The sequence below is a fragment of the Odocoileus virginianus genome, chromosome 30 (genome assembly GCF_023699985.2).
Source record: "Odocoileus virginianus isolate 20LAN1187 ecotype Illinois chromosome 30, Ovbor_1.2, whole genome shotgun sequence".
Lineage (NCBI taxonomy): Eukaryota > Metazoa > Chordata > Mammalia > Artiodactyla > Cervidae > Odocoileus > Odocoileus virginianus.
In genome coordinates, this window is record NC_069703.1 from 30849886 (window position 1) to 30865364 (window position 15479).

Genomic DNA, 15479 nt, shown 5'->3' on the forward strand with positions numbered 1-15479 from the left:
ACACTGCTGTGTTCCAAAGTTGACTGAGCCACAAAACAGCAGAGACTTCAAGGGTCTCGCCTTCCAATAAAGAAGATGAGCTACTCAACAGCAGTCAGTTTGGCCTTCTCTTCTGAGCCATGAAAAGAGGCCTCAGCAGCGTTCACACAGGCGCTCCTGACTATCCTAGCTACACAGAGTGCACGAGGGGCCCCTGCCACTCATCTGGCAAAATTCAGACATACCTGGATGTACTTTGTTTCGGCAGCTTCTACAGGTGGAAGGGAGCTGCTTAACTATCACAGTTTAAAAGACACAGGCCTCAATACTGGATGTATGGGAGTGTGTCAACAAATGACTTTATTACTTACAGCTTATGTCCATAAAAACATAAAAGTAAATGCTCTAAAAAGAGTGGAACACTGTCCATTCTAAGTAACATGACAAGTATAATTTGTGAAAATACCATTAATCCAAATGTTGAAAACAGTTATATAATGAGGCTACATAATTTGAGAGCAGTATCTTTGATATCCGTTTACATCATCTGAACCTTCTCGGCTTAATAATTAGACAGGAAAATCCATCTGAAAGGTAACTGTGAAGTTACTAAACCAAACCATTATTTTAATCTAATTTATTTTTTAAACCTCATCCAAAGTAACACAAAGCTAACAATAAACACTGCAATAGACCATCTGTCAAATCATGGGCCTCCCTTGAGAAATAAATAGCAATTTCTAACCTTCTGGATAACATGTAGGTAATACTCTTGTTGGCAGGAAGCTAAAATGAGCCAGTAAGCAACTGCGGAAAGTTGCTGAAGTCACATTTGGCTAGAAAAATGAAAGTGAGACTGGCTTTAAAGGCAGGTCTACCATTAAATTAACGAGAGACCGCTCTGAGCAAGGTTAAGAAAGGAAAAGCCAGGCACTCTGGTTATCCCTGGCCTTGTACGACACAACTCGCATAATTTAAGAATCTCAAAAGGGCAAAACCATGTTAACAGCAAACCAATAAACAGTCCTGATGGTAAAAGCCTGAACATTGTTTAGTTGCGAGACAGTGAGTGTATGCGGTGTCAGGGAGGAAATGACCTCTGAGAGTAACACTAACGTGGTTTTAATCAAAGACCGTCACAGTAGTAACATACCATAAATGCAACCTGGAAAAAAAAAAAGTCATCAATACCTAGAGCAGAAACAGCACGTGCCCGAATGATTACTGCACAACGGAGACCGTTATTAAATTGTGTGGTAGGCCCCCGATTTAAACCCCGCGGGTCCGCTCCAGCCCAGGCCAGGGGGATGAGCGCGGACAAGAAATGCAAACTCATCGGAGCTTTGACCTTAACAGAGGGGGCAGTCCCCGAAGGCAGACCCCTCACAGGGCGACGTGTCCCGCAAAATTACTCCCAGCCCGGCCGGCCGCGCCCTCCCGAGAAGTCGTCCTCAGAAGTTTTGCTCGGGGGGGGGGGAAACTGAGGCACGGGGTACTCGCCCGGGCTGGCGGAAGGAATGCCAGACAATCCTTCGACTCGCGGGGCCGCGGAGCCCCGAAGCCGGGGCCGCGGCGTCCCGGAGCCGCAGGAGGAAGTCGGGAAGCTGGGGGCCCGCACCCTCCGGCACGACCTCCCATCCCCCTCCCGGCACCCGCCCCGCCGGCGCCGCCGCCCGGTACCTCTCGATGACTGAGGCCACCAGCTGCGGCAACTCCTTCATCTCGAAGGCGGAATAGGACGCGGACAGCAAGGGCCGCACCGCCACCTCCCAGCCCGGGGTCGTGTCTCCCGCCGGGGCCGGGACCCCGGCCGCCGGCACCACAGCCGCCGCCTCTTCGCCGCCGCTCGTCGCCATCTTCCGTCGTACTCCTGCGGCTCCCTCCGGGGGCTTGCCACCGGCCCAGCACCGCCTCCCGGGAGGGGGCGGAAGTGACGCGACCGGCGCGTCAGAAAGCGCGACGCGGTCGCCGGCCAAAATGCGCAACTCGGGAGGCCGGCTTCCCTACGCTCTCGCAAGGGAAGCGTGGCGCCGCTGGGAGGCCGCGGGGCGGGGCAGGGGGCGGGGTCGAGGGGCGGTGCACAGGCCGGGCGCAGCGCTCTGGAAGGCGGCGACGGTGTTAAGCTCTGGGCCTAAGCGCTGGTAGTCCTGCCTGAAGCTGGGGACTGCGTGGTTTAGGTGGGCACCCCAGGGAGGTGAGTTTGGAGCATGGTTATCAGTTGGCTAGACCGAGGCTTCGAAGTAGACCTGCATTCGGCGACTATGACGGCCCCGGCTCAAGACAGCCAAGAAGAAGCGGAGGGCGTCGCCTAATCACGCTCCCCGGCTTCCCTTCCCGGATGGCCCCGGTAGTTGCAGCACAGTGCCGCACGGCTCGCCTAGCTCTTTCTCCTCCCACCGTCTCCTGCTGTCCTTGCAGTCACCAGGCCCTACCGCTTTTCGCGCGGAAGCCTCTTCTATGTTTCGATTACCCGCATTAGTAAGATTACCAGCTTGCCTTTGCATCACTGTGATTTGCCGTGCCAGACCCCATTCCCCACCTTTTCTACCAGCAAAGCAAGAGTATAAACTTTTCCCTCTCGTTATTTTCTTGTTTCTAGTTGTGACCTTTTCTTCTCCACCTAGAGAAGTTCCTTTAGCTTTTGTGGTAAAGCTGGTTTAGAACCTCTCTCTCAGTCGTGTCCAACTCTTTGCGACCCCATGGACTGCAGCCCACTAGGTTCCTCCGTGGGATTTTCCAGGCAAGCGTACTGGAGTGGGTTGCCTTTTCCTTCTCCAGGGGATCTTCCCCGCCCAGGGATCGAACCCGAGTCTCTCGCATTGCGGGCGGACGCTTTACCATCTGAGCCACCAAGGAAGCCCTATGATAACCTACTGCCTTCAACTATATAGGATATCGTGTATGCATTACCAAACCAAAACATTTTCCTTTTAAACCTTCAGATAGCTGTGATGAAAAATAAAAATTTTTGTTACTCAAAATTTCTCTGTAAAACAGGATATATCTTATACAAATCTGTGTCTTATAGAACAGTAATGATGTTGGATATATTTCCTTGTATTGCAGTTTCCTTATTTGCCCAGTGGAGATGATGCAGGTCCCTACCAAGTTCACTAGGCTGTTGCCAACATCAAGGAGATAATTTATGCACGTTTTTAGAGATAAATAAACCATTATGCAAAATACCCTTATGCTAATAGCAGCACTACAGATTACCTTAGATCCCTTTGGGTAAAGAATACAGAACTTCCTCTACTGTAGCTGGTTTGGTGGTGCTGAATTCTTTTTGCTTATCTGTAAGGTTTTTTTTTATTTCTCTATCAAATCTGAATAAGAGTCTTCTGGATAGAGTATGCTTTGCTGTAGGTTTTTCTCCTTTAAGTATTGTGCCACTCTTCCTGGCCTGCAGAGTTTCTGCTGTAAAATCAGCTGATAGCCTTATGGGAGTTCCTTTGTATATTATTTGTTGCATTTAATATTCTCAATGTTCAATTTTTGTCCTTTTGGTTACATTGTATCTTGGTGTGTATCTCTGTGGGTTAATCTCCTGTACAGCACTTCCAGACTTCTGTGACTGTTCCCTTTCCCAGGTTAAGGAACTTTTTGGCTTTACCTCTTCAAATATTTTTCTCAGGCCCTTTCTTTTCTTCTGGGACTTCTATAATGTGAATATTTTTGCAACAACATGGATGGACCAAGAAATGATCATACTATGTGAAGTAAGACAGAAAGAAAACGCCAAATACCATATGATATCACTTACATGGGGAATCTAAAATATGACATAGGGGCTTCCTTGGCAGTCCAGTGGTTAAGACTGCACTCCCACTGCAAGAGGGTGGGGGCCTTGATCCTTGGTTGGAAAATTAAGATCCCACATACCACTCAGCACAGCCAAAAATAAATAATCAGTTCAGTCGCTCAGTTGTGTCCGACTCTTTGCCACCCCATGGACTGCATCACGCCAGGCTTCCCTGTCCATCACCAACTCCCAGAGCTTGCTCAAACTCATGTCCATCGAGTCGATGAAGTCATCCAAACATCTCATCCTCGTCATCCCCTTCTCCTCCTGCCTTCAATCTTGCCCAGCATCAGGATCTTTTCCAGTGAGTCACTTCTTCACATCAGGTAGCCAAAGTATTGGAGTTTGAACTTCAGCATCAGTACTTGGAATGAATATTCAGGACTGATTTCCTTTAGAATGAACTGGTTGGATCTCCTTGCAGTCCAGGGGACTCTCAAGAGTCTTCAACACAGTGTTCAAAAGTATCAATTCTTCAGCGCTCAGCTTTATGGTCCAACTCTCACATCCATACATGACTACTGGAAAAACCATAGCTTTGAGTAGACACTTTGTTGGCAAAGTAATGTCTCAGCTTTTTATTTATTTATTTATATGTCTCAGCTTTTTAATATGCTGTCTAGGTTGGTCATAGCTTTTCTTCCAAGGAGCAAGCATCTTTTAATTTCATGCAGTCACCATCTGCAGTGATTTTGGAGCCCCCAAAAATAAAGTCTCTCACTGTTTCTGTTGTTACTCCATCTATTTGCCATGAGGTGATGGGACCAGATGCCATGATCTTAGTTTTTTGAATGTTGAGTTTTAAGCCAACTTTTTCACTCTCCTCTTTCTCTTTCATCAAGAGGCTCTTTAGTTCTTCTTCACTTTCTGCCATCAGGGTAGTGTCATCTGCATATCTGAGGCTATTGATATTTCTCCCGGCAATCTTGATTCCAGCTTGTGCTTCATCCAGCCTGGCATTTTGCATGATGTAACTCTGCATTTAAATTAAATAAGCAGGGTGACAATATACAGCCTTGACATAACTCCTTTCCCAGTTTGGAACCAGTCTGTTGTTCCACGTCCAGTTCTAACTGTTGCTCCTTGATCTGCATACAGATTGATCAGGAGGCAGGTAAGATGGTCTGGTATTCCCATCTCTTGAAGAATTTTCCACAGTTTGTTGTAATCCACACAGTCAAAGGTTTTGGCATAGTCAATAAAGCAGAAGAGGATGTTTTTCTGGAACTCTCTTGCTTTTTCTATGATCCAGTGGATGTTGGCAATTTGATCTCTGGTTCCTCTACCTTTCTAAATCCAGCTTGAACATCTGGAAGTTCACAGTTCATGTACTGTTGAAGCCTGGCTGGGAGAATTTTGAGCATTACTTTGCTGGCATGTGAGATGAGTGCAATTGTGTGATACTTTGAACATTCTTTGGCATTGCCTTTCTTTGGGATTAGAATGAAAACTGACCTTTTCCAGTCCTGTAGCCACTGCTGACTTTTCCAAATTTGCTGGCATATTGAGTGCAGCACTTTCACAGCATCATCTTTTAGGATTTGAAATAACTCAACTGGAATTCCATCACCTCCACTATCCTAGTGTGTAGTGATGCTTCATAAGGCCCACTTAATAAATAAATAATAATTTTAAAATGACATAAATGAATGTATCCATAAAACAGACTCACAGACACAGAGAACAGACTTGTGGTTGCAGGGCAGGGCAGTACGGGAGAAGGATGGATTGGGAGTTTGGAATTAGTAGATGTTAGATGCAAACTATTACATATAGAATGGATAAATAAGGTCCTACTGTATAACGTAAGGAACTGTATTCAATATCCTGTAATAAAACATAATGGAAAAGTTTTTTAAAAAAAAAACATAATTTCTTGCTCTGTGTATCCATTCTCCTCCCAAGTTCTTTCATCATCTTTACCATCATTGCTCTGAACTGAAAAGAATGTGAACATTTATCCACAGGGGATACTGTATATATTTTTGCTGATAAAAAGTGATCTGGGTTCCAGATCTACTAGGAAAAAGCAGTTTGACTTAAGGAAAGGTAGGCAGACCTTGCTGGCCCTCTTGTATATGCATTCTTGGCAGACAGCATCAAGCCCCAGGTCCACAGTCCACCAAAATCAAAAAGTCTTCACAAGACCTGTTGACCCCATTTGAAAATCCTGGAAGCCCTGAATTTCTCCCCCAGGATTTGGAAGAACACCTTCTGTGCTCTGCTGTGTGTAGTCGTGTCCAACTCGTTGCTACCCCAGGGACTGTCGTCCACCAGGCTCCTCTGTCATGGAATTCTCCAGGCCAGAATACTGGAGTGGGTTGCTATGCCCTCCTCCAGGTATCTTCCAACCCAAGGATTGAACCCAGGTCTCCCACACTGCAGGCAGATTCTTTACCATCTGAGCCACCAGGGAAGCCTTTTATTCCTGGTGTAATACTGATTAAGTTGGTCCCAGTGATCAATATAGGCTTTTTGTAAGGAAAGACCTATTTTACATTAGAAATAAAATTCAGTCAAGACAAGGCCAGTCTTGGAGGAAAACCTGGCTTCAGAGTTAACAGTAGGGACTTTCCTTCAGTGTCTTACTTATATTAGTGTCTTACTTAATGTATTAACAGCAGATTTTATAAATATAAAAAATACAAAAAATGAAAGATGGTAAAAGAAACCTTTCTGTAACACAAGAAACACTGCCCTATCACAAGATGCAGAATCACAGCCCTATGCTGGAGACCAGCATTTTTTAGTGGCTTTTGGGACCCTAATTTTATTTTACACAAAGGACAAAGTTAGTCTGCAAAGGTTATCTTGGAGAGGTTTCAGGAAATAATAAAAAATCAAATGAGCCTGCTTGCCTCCATCCCCTTCATCTGCTGCAGCTGGAAGACAGTAAAAAGGCAAACAGACTATCACAGGGAGATTTGCACCTATATGTAAACATATTTTAAAAAAATTTTTTAATATCTTGCACTTACAGATTTGAAGAATGCATTCTAAGGTAATGACCTTTCATTATAAATACCACATTAATTTCAGTATCGGAGGTTTGTTCTTGTGTTCATAACAAAGATTTGGAATGGCATCCACATTCTAAATTTACAGAACAAAAGAAACAGGGTAGGGACTTCACTGGAGATTCCACTGGTTAAGACTTCACCCTTCCACTGCAGGGGGCACAGGTTCAATACCTGGTCAGGGAACTAAGATTCCACATGCCTCACAGCACAGCCAAAAAACTAAATCAGAAGGGTTTCTGCTTTGTAAAATGGTTTTATATTCCTCAGATCTGCTCTTGCCATTTTTGAGGATTTACATTCAGCAAAGTTTTGGACCATTGCCTTGAGAGACTGGAGGGAAGATAATACAAATGGGGGGAAGATATCAACATGTGGGGAATCCTTAGTCCTCTTATAATCTTTCTGTAAGTCTGAAATTGTATCAAAATAAGAATTTTTAAAAAACACATTTGGAAACATTTTTCTTTGTAATTAGGAAAACACAGTTATCATTTGTTGTTCAGTCGCTCAGTTGTGTCCGACTCTTTGCAACCCCATGGACTGCAGGCTTCCCTGTCCTTTATCTCCTGGAACTTGCTCAGATTCATGTCCATTGAGTTGGTGAGCATGAGTATAATGACGTGGCGGGCACTTAACAGAAGAAGTGTACATGAAGTCTGGGAAGTGTGGAGTCAAACGGCTATACATTTGCACTGTTAGGATGTGGGGAGGGGCCGCCTTGGCCTGCAGAAGTGAGTAATCTAGTCTCTTGTGCACATATATGTCCCTGACAAAAGTCATGGATGGGACATCACACCTCCTAGTCTAAGTCCGTAATGACCAAGCCAACTTATAATGGCATTTCAAAGTTTCCAGGTTTTTTCACAGGAGAGAATATATATTCCAACTCGCAGACATGAGTAGTCTATTTCTCTTTGCAATTTGTCTTCATGGTCATCAATAAACTGGCATTCTGGTTATCAGTCTTCTAGCCTAGGTTATCTTATCACAGTACATGGGATGTATAATGTCACCAAGACTATAAAGCACGATGGAGCTTATATGAATAGGTGTGCCTTTGAAGCGTATTTTTGCTTTCTTAACTTTCTCTCAGATTGCATATCAGGCAGCAGTACTCAAGAGTGCGCTTGGGATTCTTTGGTGGTCCAGTGGTTAGAACTGCACACCTCCACTCCAGGGGCCATGGGTTCAATCCCTGGTTGTGACTAAGATCCCACAAACTGCACAGCTCAGCCAAACAAAAAATTAAAAAGTAGTGTGCTTCACTATACATCTGTAGCTAGGGTCTCCTGCATTGCAGGTGGCATCTGAGCCACCAGGAAAGCCCAATTTTATAAAGATACCTTTCTAAATGGGCTCGGTCTCTAATGGAATAGGCATGTTCCCAGCATCAGCAATCAGAAATTTAGATAAGCCCTAGGACTTTAAGGAAAATGGCTTCTTGGTTGGAGATCACTCTCAACTGACATCACACCAAGCTCCTTAAAAAATGAGGAGGCGGGTGTATACATTCTTTATTATAAAAGATGGAAAATGCAAGAGAGACTTACCTGAAAGGGTACTCAGTTGATCTCATAAAAATCTTCAATGGAGTAACACCTAAGTATTTCAGAGAACAGTCTGTTCAATAAGTGGTGCTGAGAAAACTAGACAGCTACATATAAAAGAATAAAAGTAGAACACTCCTAACACCACACACAAAAATAAACTCAAGATGGATTAAAGACCTGAATGTAAGGCTGGATACTGTAAAACCCTTAGGAGAAAAACGGGCTGAACGCTCTCTGATGCAGACCACAGCGAGACCGTTTCTGACCCGCCTCCTGCACTTGCTCCTGTTCCATCGCCCAGTCATGCCTGACTCTTTGTGACCCCGTGGACTGCAGCATGCCAGGCCTCCCTGTCCTTAACCATCTCCCTGCATTACCCCTACAGCAATGAAAATTAAACCAAAAATAAACAAATGAAACCTAAGTAAAAACTTTCACACAGCAAAGGGAACCAACCATAAACAAAATGGAAAGACAACCCTCAGTATGGGAGAAAATATTTGCAAATGAAGCAAATGACAAGGGATCAGTCTCCAAAATACATAAATATCTCATGCAGCTCAAAATCCAAAAAAAAAAGAAAAACAATTTTAAAAAAATGGGTAGAAGGGAATTCCAGTGGTTAGAGGCATCCACACTTTCACTCCCAAGGGCGTGGGTTCAGCCCCCGGCTGAGGAGCTAATATCCCACAAGCTGCAGGGAAGTGTCACAAAGAAAAAGACGGAAACTCTAAATAGACATTTCTCCAAAGAAAACATACATATGGCTATAAAGCACAAGAAAAGATACTCAACATCATTAATTATTAGAGAAATGTAAACCAAAACTACAATGAGGTATCACCTCACACTGGTCAGAATGGCCATCAGCGCCATCTGCAGCAATGTGGATGGACCTAGACATTGTCATACTGAGTGAAGTGAGTCAGACAGAGGAGAAATACCATATGACACCCCTTATATTAATATGTGGGATCTAAAAAGAAATGATACAAATGAACTTACTAACAAAACAGAAAGAGACTCACAGAGAACAAATTTACATTGCCGGGAGGGAGGATGGGAGGAAGGGATAGGTAGGGAGTTTGGGATGGATGTGTGCACACGGCTATGTTTAAAATGGATAACCAACAAGGACCTACTGTATAGCACAGAGAACCCTGGTCTATGCTATATGGCAGCCTGGATGGGAGGGGCACTTGGGGGAGAATGGATACATGTGTGGCTGAGTCCCTTCACTGTCCACCTGAAACTATCACAACACTGTTAATCAGCTATACCCCAATACAAAATAAAAACTTTAAATTCAAAAAAAAAATGACCATCCTCAAAAAATCTACAAACAATCAACACTGGAGAAGGTGAAAGTCGCTCAGTCCTGTCTGACCCTTTGCGACCCCATGGGCTGGAGGGAGTAGAGAAAAGGGAAGCCTCCTACATTGCTGGTTGGAATGTAAACTGGTACAGCCGCTATGGAAAACAGTATGGAGGTTCCTTAAAAAACTAAAAACAGAGCTGCCACGGGATCCAGCAATTCCACTCCTGGGCATATCTGGAGAAAACTGTAATTCAAAAAGGTACATGCACCCCAGGGTTCACTATAGCACTGTTCACAATAGCCAAGAAATGGAAGCAACTTAAATGTCCAAGAACAGAGGGCTGGCTAGAGAAGACGTGGTACATACATACATACATACAGGGGAACAGCCCTCAGCCAGAAGAAGACAAAACACTGCCATTTGCAGTGACGTAGATGGACCTAGACACTGTCATGCTGCCTGAAGAAAGAGAAAGACATTTATGACATCACTTATATGTGGGGCCTAAAACAAAGGGCACAAATGAACTTACCTACAAAACAGAAACGGAGTTACAGATGTAGGGTACAAACACGGTTATCAGGAGTAAGGGAGGGAGGGATGACTTGGGAGTCCGGGATTGACAAATGCCACTGCCATGTATAAAATACAATAAATAACTAATAAGAACCTGCATACAGCACAGGGAGCTTACCCAACGCTCTGAAATGGCCTCTGTGGGGAAAGAATCCGGAAGAGTGGATACACGTGTAACTGATTCATTCTGCTCTGCACCTGAAACTGACACAGCACTGTAAATCAACAACACTCCAACAAAAAAAAAAAGGAGAGAGAATTTCAACCCTGTGACTACTAAACACAGAGTGCGAGAGATCTGTATGGCTAATAAGGAAAGCACGCCATGATCTATCACATAATCAAATCAAGATGCAGAATATTATGTGGTCTGAAGAGATGCATACCAATCCGCTGGAGAAGGAAATGGCAACCCACTCCAGTATTCTTGCCTAGTGAATCCTGTGGACGGAGGAGCCCAGTGGGCGGCCGTCTGTGGGGCTGCACAGGGTCGGACACGACTGAGGCGACTCAACAGGAGCAGCAGCAGACCAAACTGTTCACTCGGTCAGGTCAGGTCAGTCGCTCAGTCGAGTCCCACTCTGCAACCCCACGAACTGCAGTACGCCAGGCCTCCCTGTCCATCACCGACTCCCAGAGTTTACCCAAACTCATGTCCATTGAATGGGTGATGCCATCCAACCATCTCATCCTCTGACGTCCCCTTCTCCTCCTGCCCTCAATCTTTCCCAGCATCAGGATCTTTTCAAATGAGTCAGCTCTTTGCATCAGGTGACCTAAATGTTGGAGTTTCAGCTTCAGCATCAGTCCTTCCAAAGAACACCCAGGACTGATCTCCTTTAAGATGGACTGGTTGGATCTCCTTGCAGTCCAAGGGATTCTCAAGAGTCTTCTCCAACACCACAGTTCAAAAGCATCAATTCTTCGCCACTCAGCTTTCTTTATAGTCCAACTCTCACATCCATACTTGACTACTGGAAAAACCATAGCCTTGACTATGTTGGTAAAGTAATGTCTCTGCTTTTTAATATGCTGTCTAGGTTGGTCATAACTTTCCTTCCAAGGAGCAAGAGTCTTTTAATTTCATGGCTGCAGTCACCATGTGCAGTGATTTGGAGCCCAAAAAAATAAAGTCAGTCACCGTTTCCATTGTTTCCCCATCTATTTGTCATGAAGTGATGGGACTGGATGCCACGATCTTGTTTTCTGAATGTTGAGCTTTAAGCCAACTTTTTCACTCTCCTCTTTTGCTTTCATCAAGAGGCTCTTTAGTTTTTCTTCAGTTTCTGCCATAAAGGTGGTGTCATCTGCATATCTGAGGTTACTGATATTTCTCCCAGCAATCTTGATTCCAGCTTGTGAGTCTTCCAACCCAGCATTTCTCATGATGTAACTCTGCATATAAGTTAAATAAGCAGGGTGACAATATACAGCCTTGATGTACTCCTTTTCCTATTGGGAACCAGTCTGTTGTTCCATGTCCAGTTCTAACTGTTGCTTTCTGGCCTGCATACAGATTTCTCAAGAGGCAGGTCAGGTGATCTGGTATTCCCATCTCTTGAAGAATCTTCCAGTTTATTATGATCCACACAGTAAAAGGCTTTTGCATAGTCAGTAAAGCAGAAATAGATGTCTTTCTGGACTCCTGCTTTTTCGATGATCCAGTGGGTGTTGGCAATTTGATTTCTGGTTTCTCTGCCTTTTCTAAAACCAGCTTGAACATCTGGAATTTCACAGTTCACGTATTGCTGAAGCCTGGTTTGGAGAATTTTAAGCATTACTTTACTAGCATGTGAGATGAGTGCAATTGTGTGGTAGTTTGAACATTCTTTAGCATTGCCTTTCTTTGGGATTAGAGTGAAAACTGACCTTTTCCAGTCCTGTGGCCACTGCTGAGTTTTCCAAATTTGCTGGCATATTGAGTGCAGCACTTTCACAGCATCATCTTTCAGGATTTGAAATAGCTCAACTGGAATTCCATCACCTCCACTAGCTTTGTTTGTAGTGATGCTTCCTAAGGCCCACTTGACTTCACATTCCAGGATGTCTGGCTCTAGGTGAGTCATCACACCATTGTGATTATCTGGGTCATGATCTTTTTTGTACAGTTCTTCTGTGTATTCTTGCCACCTCTTCTTAATATCTTCAGTTTCTGTTAAGTCCATAGCATTTCTGTCCTTTATTCAGCCCATCTTTGTATGAAATGTTCCCTTGGTATCTCTGATTTTTTGAAGAGATCTCTAGTCTTTCCCATTCTGTTGTTTTCCTCTATTTCTTTGCATTGATTGCTGAGGAAGGCTTTCTTATCTCTCCTTGCTATTCTTTGGAACTCTGCATTGAAATGGGTGTATCTTTCCTTTCCTTCTTTGCTTTTTGATTCTCTTCTTTTCACAGCTATTTGTAAGGCCTCCTCAGACAGCCATTTTGCTTTTTTGCATTTCTTTTTCTTAACTCGGAAATAGAGGGTTGGGGAAAGTGTTGAAGGGGAAACTTGCTTTAATACTCCTTGGGCATTGCTTCAATTTTTTTTAACTTCTATAGTCTTTTAAAATAAAAAACTCAGCAGCAAAAGTGGAAGCAGTTCCCTTTTTTTTACTTGTTGGCCGCACGGAGCGGCATGTGAGACTTCCCCAAGCAGGGCCGACCACACTCTGCAGTGGTGGGGTAGAACCTTAACTGCTGGACCAGGGGTCCCCAGTGTGCAGTTTACAGAATATGAAAGTGCACAGAATGCCATCTGTCTTATTTTCATTATTGTCAAGTGATGATTGACAAGAATGATAACTGTCAATATTTGAATATTTGGACTTTGAGTCCAAGTAATCTAAGTTCTTTTATTTTATGTAAGAACATATAACATCAAAAAGATACCTTTCCTTTTTTTCCTTTTGGCCATGCCCCATGACACACAGGATCATAGTTCCCTGACCAGGGATCAAACCTACATCCCCTGCCGTGGAAGTGCAGCGTCTTCACCACTGGGCCATCAGGGAAATCCCTCACTTCCCATACTGACTTTAGGGGCATTTTTTTAAAAGTGGTAAAGTAGGCTTATCAGAGCTCCAGGCACAACAGGAAAGGGTGGGTTAGGACTATCTCCTGGCATTTCAATCAATATAAGGATTCCTTAACACAGGGAGCTCAGCCCAGTGCCATGTGATAACCCAGAGGGTGGGAGGCACAGTAGGGGTAAGTATACATACAGCTGATCCACGCCATTGTAGGCACAAACCCACACAACACTGAAAGCAATTATCCTCCAATTTTAAGTAAATTTAAATATATATATAAGAATTCCGTACTAAGTCACCAAAGGCGCTGTAGAAACTTAAGAAACTAGGGACGAATGTCCTAAGGCTTCTACGAAGAAGATATAACCATGTGGGGAACTGTTTAGTCAAGTGGCAGCTTCATGCTTAGTACCATGAGGAATTCAGAAAACAGTCTGACGATCCCTGGGAGGCAAAGAATGACTGAAATAATAAAATATGAGGATACATCATTCAGGAAATTGTGTGTTTCATAGCCAGGAATCTTGGAGGTCCTGGGTAGCCAAAGTCAACAGGCAAGGCTTTATGGGGTTTAGATTTCAGACAAACCAGACTCTGAGAGGGGAAGAAAGCATTCCAAATAAAAAATAGATTCATGACTTTAAAACAAAATTTTAAATGAACAGAAAGCTATAAGTAATTCTGGGGACAATCCTGATAATTGTAGCTTATGCAATAGTGCTTAGTCATTCAGAGAGTCATCTGACTCTCTGCAACCCCATGGACGGTAACCCTCCAGGCTCCTTTGTCCACAGGGATTCTCCAGACAAGAATTCTTGAGTGGGCTGCCATGCGCTCCTCCAGGGATCTTCCCAACCCAGGGATCAACCCCAGGTCTCCCGCACTGCAGGCAGATTCTTTGCCATCTGAGCCACTGGGGAAGCCCTATGTGAAAGTCGCTCATTCATGTCTGACTCTTTGTGACCCCATGGACGGCAGCCTGCCAGGCTCCTCTCAGCACACCAGGCTCTTCTGTCCATAGCATTCTCCAGGCAAGAACACTGGAGCGGGTGACCATCCCCTCCCCCAGCAGACCTTCCCAACCCAGGGATCAAGCCCAGGTCTCCCACCCTGCAGGTGGATTCCTCACCGCCTGAGCCAGCAGGGAAGCCCAAGAACACTGGCATGGGCAGCCTGTCCCTTCTCCAGGGGATCTTCCTGACCCAGGAATTGAACCAGGGTCTCCTGCATTGCAGGTGGATTTTTTACCAGCTGAGCTACCAGGAAAGCCTGATAACTGTAGCTTATGCAATAAAGTGAAGTGAAGTCGCTCAGTTGTGTCCGACTCTTTGCGACTCCATGGACTGTAGCCCCCCAGACTCCTCGGCCCATGGGATTTTCCAGGCATGAATACTGGAGTGGGTTGCCATTTCCTTCTCCAAGGGATCTTCCCGACCCAGGGATCAAACCCAGGTCTCCTGCATTGTAGGCAGACGTTTTGCTGTCTGAGCTACCAGGTAAGCCCTATGTAATAAGCTCGTATCAAAAAAAAGGCAAGTTATAGGGGACTTCCCTGGTGATCCAATGGCTAAGACTCTGTGCTCCCAATGCAAGGGGCCTGGTGTTTGATTCCTGGTCAGGGAACTAGATCCCACATGCTGCAACTAAGAGAAAGGCAAAATGACTGGTGAGTTAAAGTTGTAGACTGTAGGCAAAATAAATATTGGAAAAAGGCTAGCAAAAATTATTTGGGTAACTCTATAAATTGTTTTAGAGAACCACCCCTAATCACAACTTAGCAACTGAACAACTTCTCCTAATTTATGACAATCAAACTGTATTAACTGTGCATTAGCCTGCTCACCAAATTTCTTTGCTAAAGATGAGAAGGGGGACAACTATCACCACTCTTAAAGTGCTGTTAAATTAAAAGGCTGTATAATTCTAAGAGGGTCAGTGGGGCATAATACATGATTTTTTAAACACTTCTGCCAAAGAAAACTACCAAAATTTTAAAAAACTCTTACTGATCCTGAATGTTCTAACTGCAATTCATGTTTCCCAACCACTGACTTCTGACCAGAGTCAAAGACGAGGAGAAATTAGAGCAGAAGCCACAGACCATTCTACGTGATTCCCAACAGAGACAGAGGATCACTGAACACTCCTCAATGGTGCCCAATGGCAGAAGCTCACACGGAAAGATCACGTATGTCGACCACAGAGATAAACATGCGGAGGAA

General features: G+C 44.4%; 1 protein-coding gene and 1 long non-coding RNA gene across 7 annotated transcripts in view; both read right to left on the minus strand.

Moving 5' to 3' along the window:
• UBR4 (ubiquitin protein ligase E3 component n-recognin 4) overlaps positions 1-1866 on the minus strand; it is a 131608-nt gene extending 129742 nt beyond the window's left edge. For 4 of the 6 annotated variants that reach the window (XM_070458796.1, XM_070458798.1, XM_070458795.1 and 1 more), the window contains exon 1: positions 1660-1866. In XM_070458796.1, the coding sequence (XP_070314897.1) occupies positions 1660-1835 (176 nt within the window). In that variant the 5' untranslated portion in view covers positions 1836-1866. The remainder of the gene's footprint in view (positions 1-1659) is intronic. The other 2 variants (XM_070458799.1, XM_070458797.1) reach the window with 1 other exon arrangement.
• Positions 1867-6724: 4858 nt separating this feature from the next.
• Positions 6725-15427, minus strand: LOC139032204 (uncharacterized). The gene is made up of 2 exons (XR_011484726.1): positions 10365-15427; positions 6725-8400 (listed from the first exon to the last, which is right to left on the minus strand). It is a non-coding gene; the product is annotated as an uncharacterized lncRNA (long non-coding RNA).
• Positions 15428-15479: the final 52 nt, after the last annotated feature.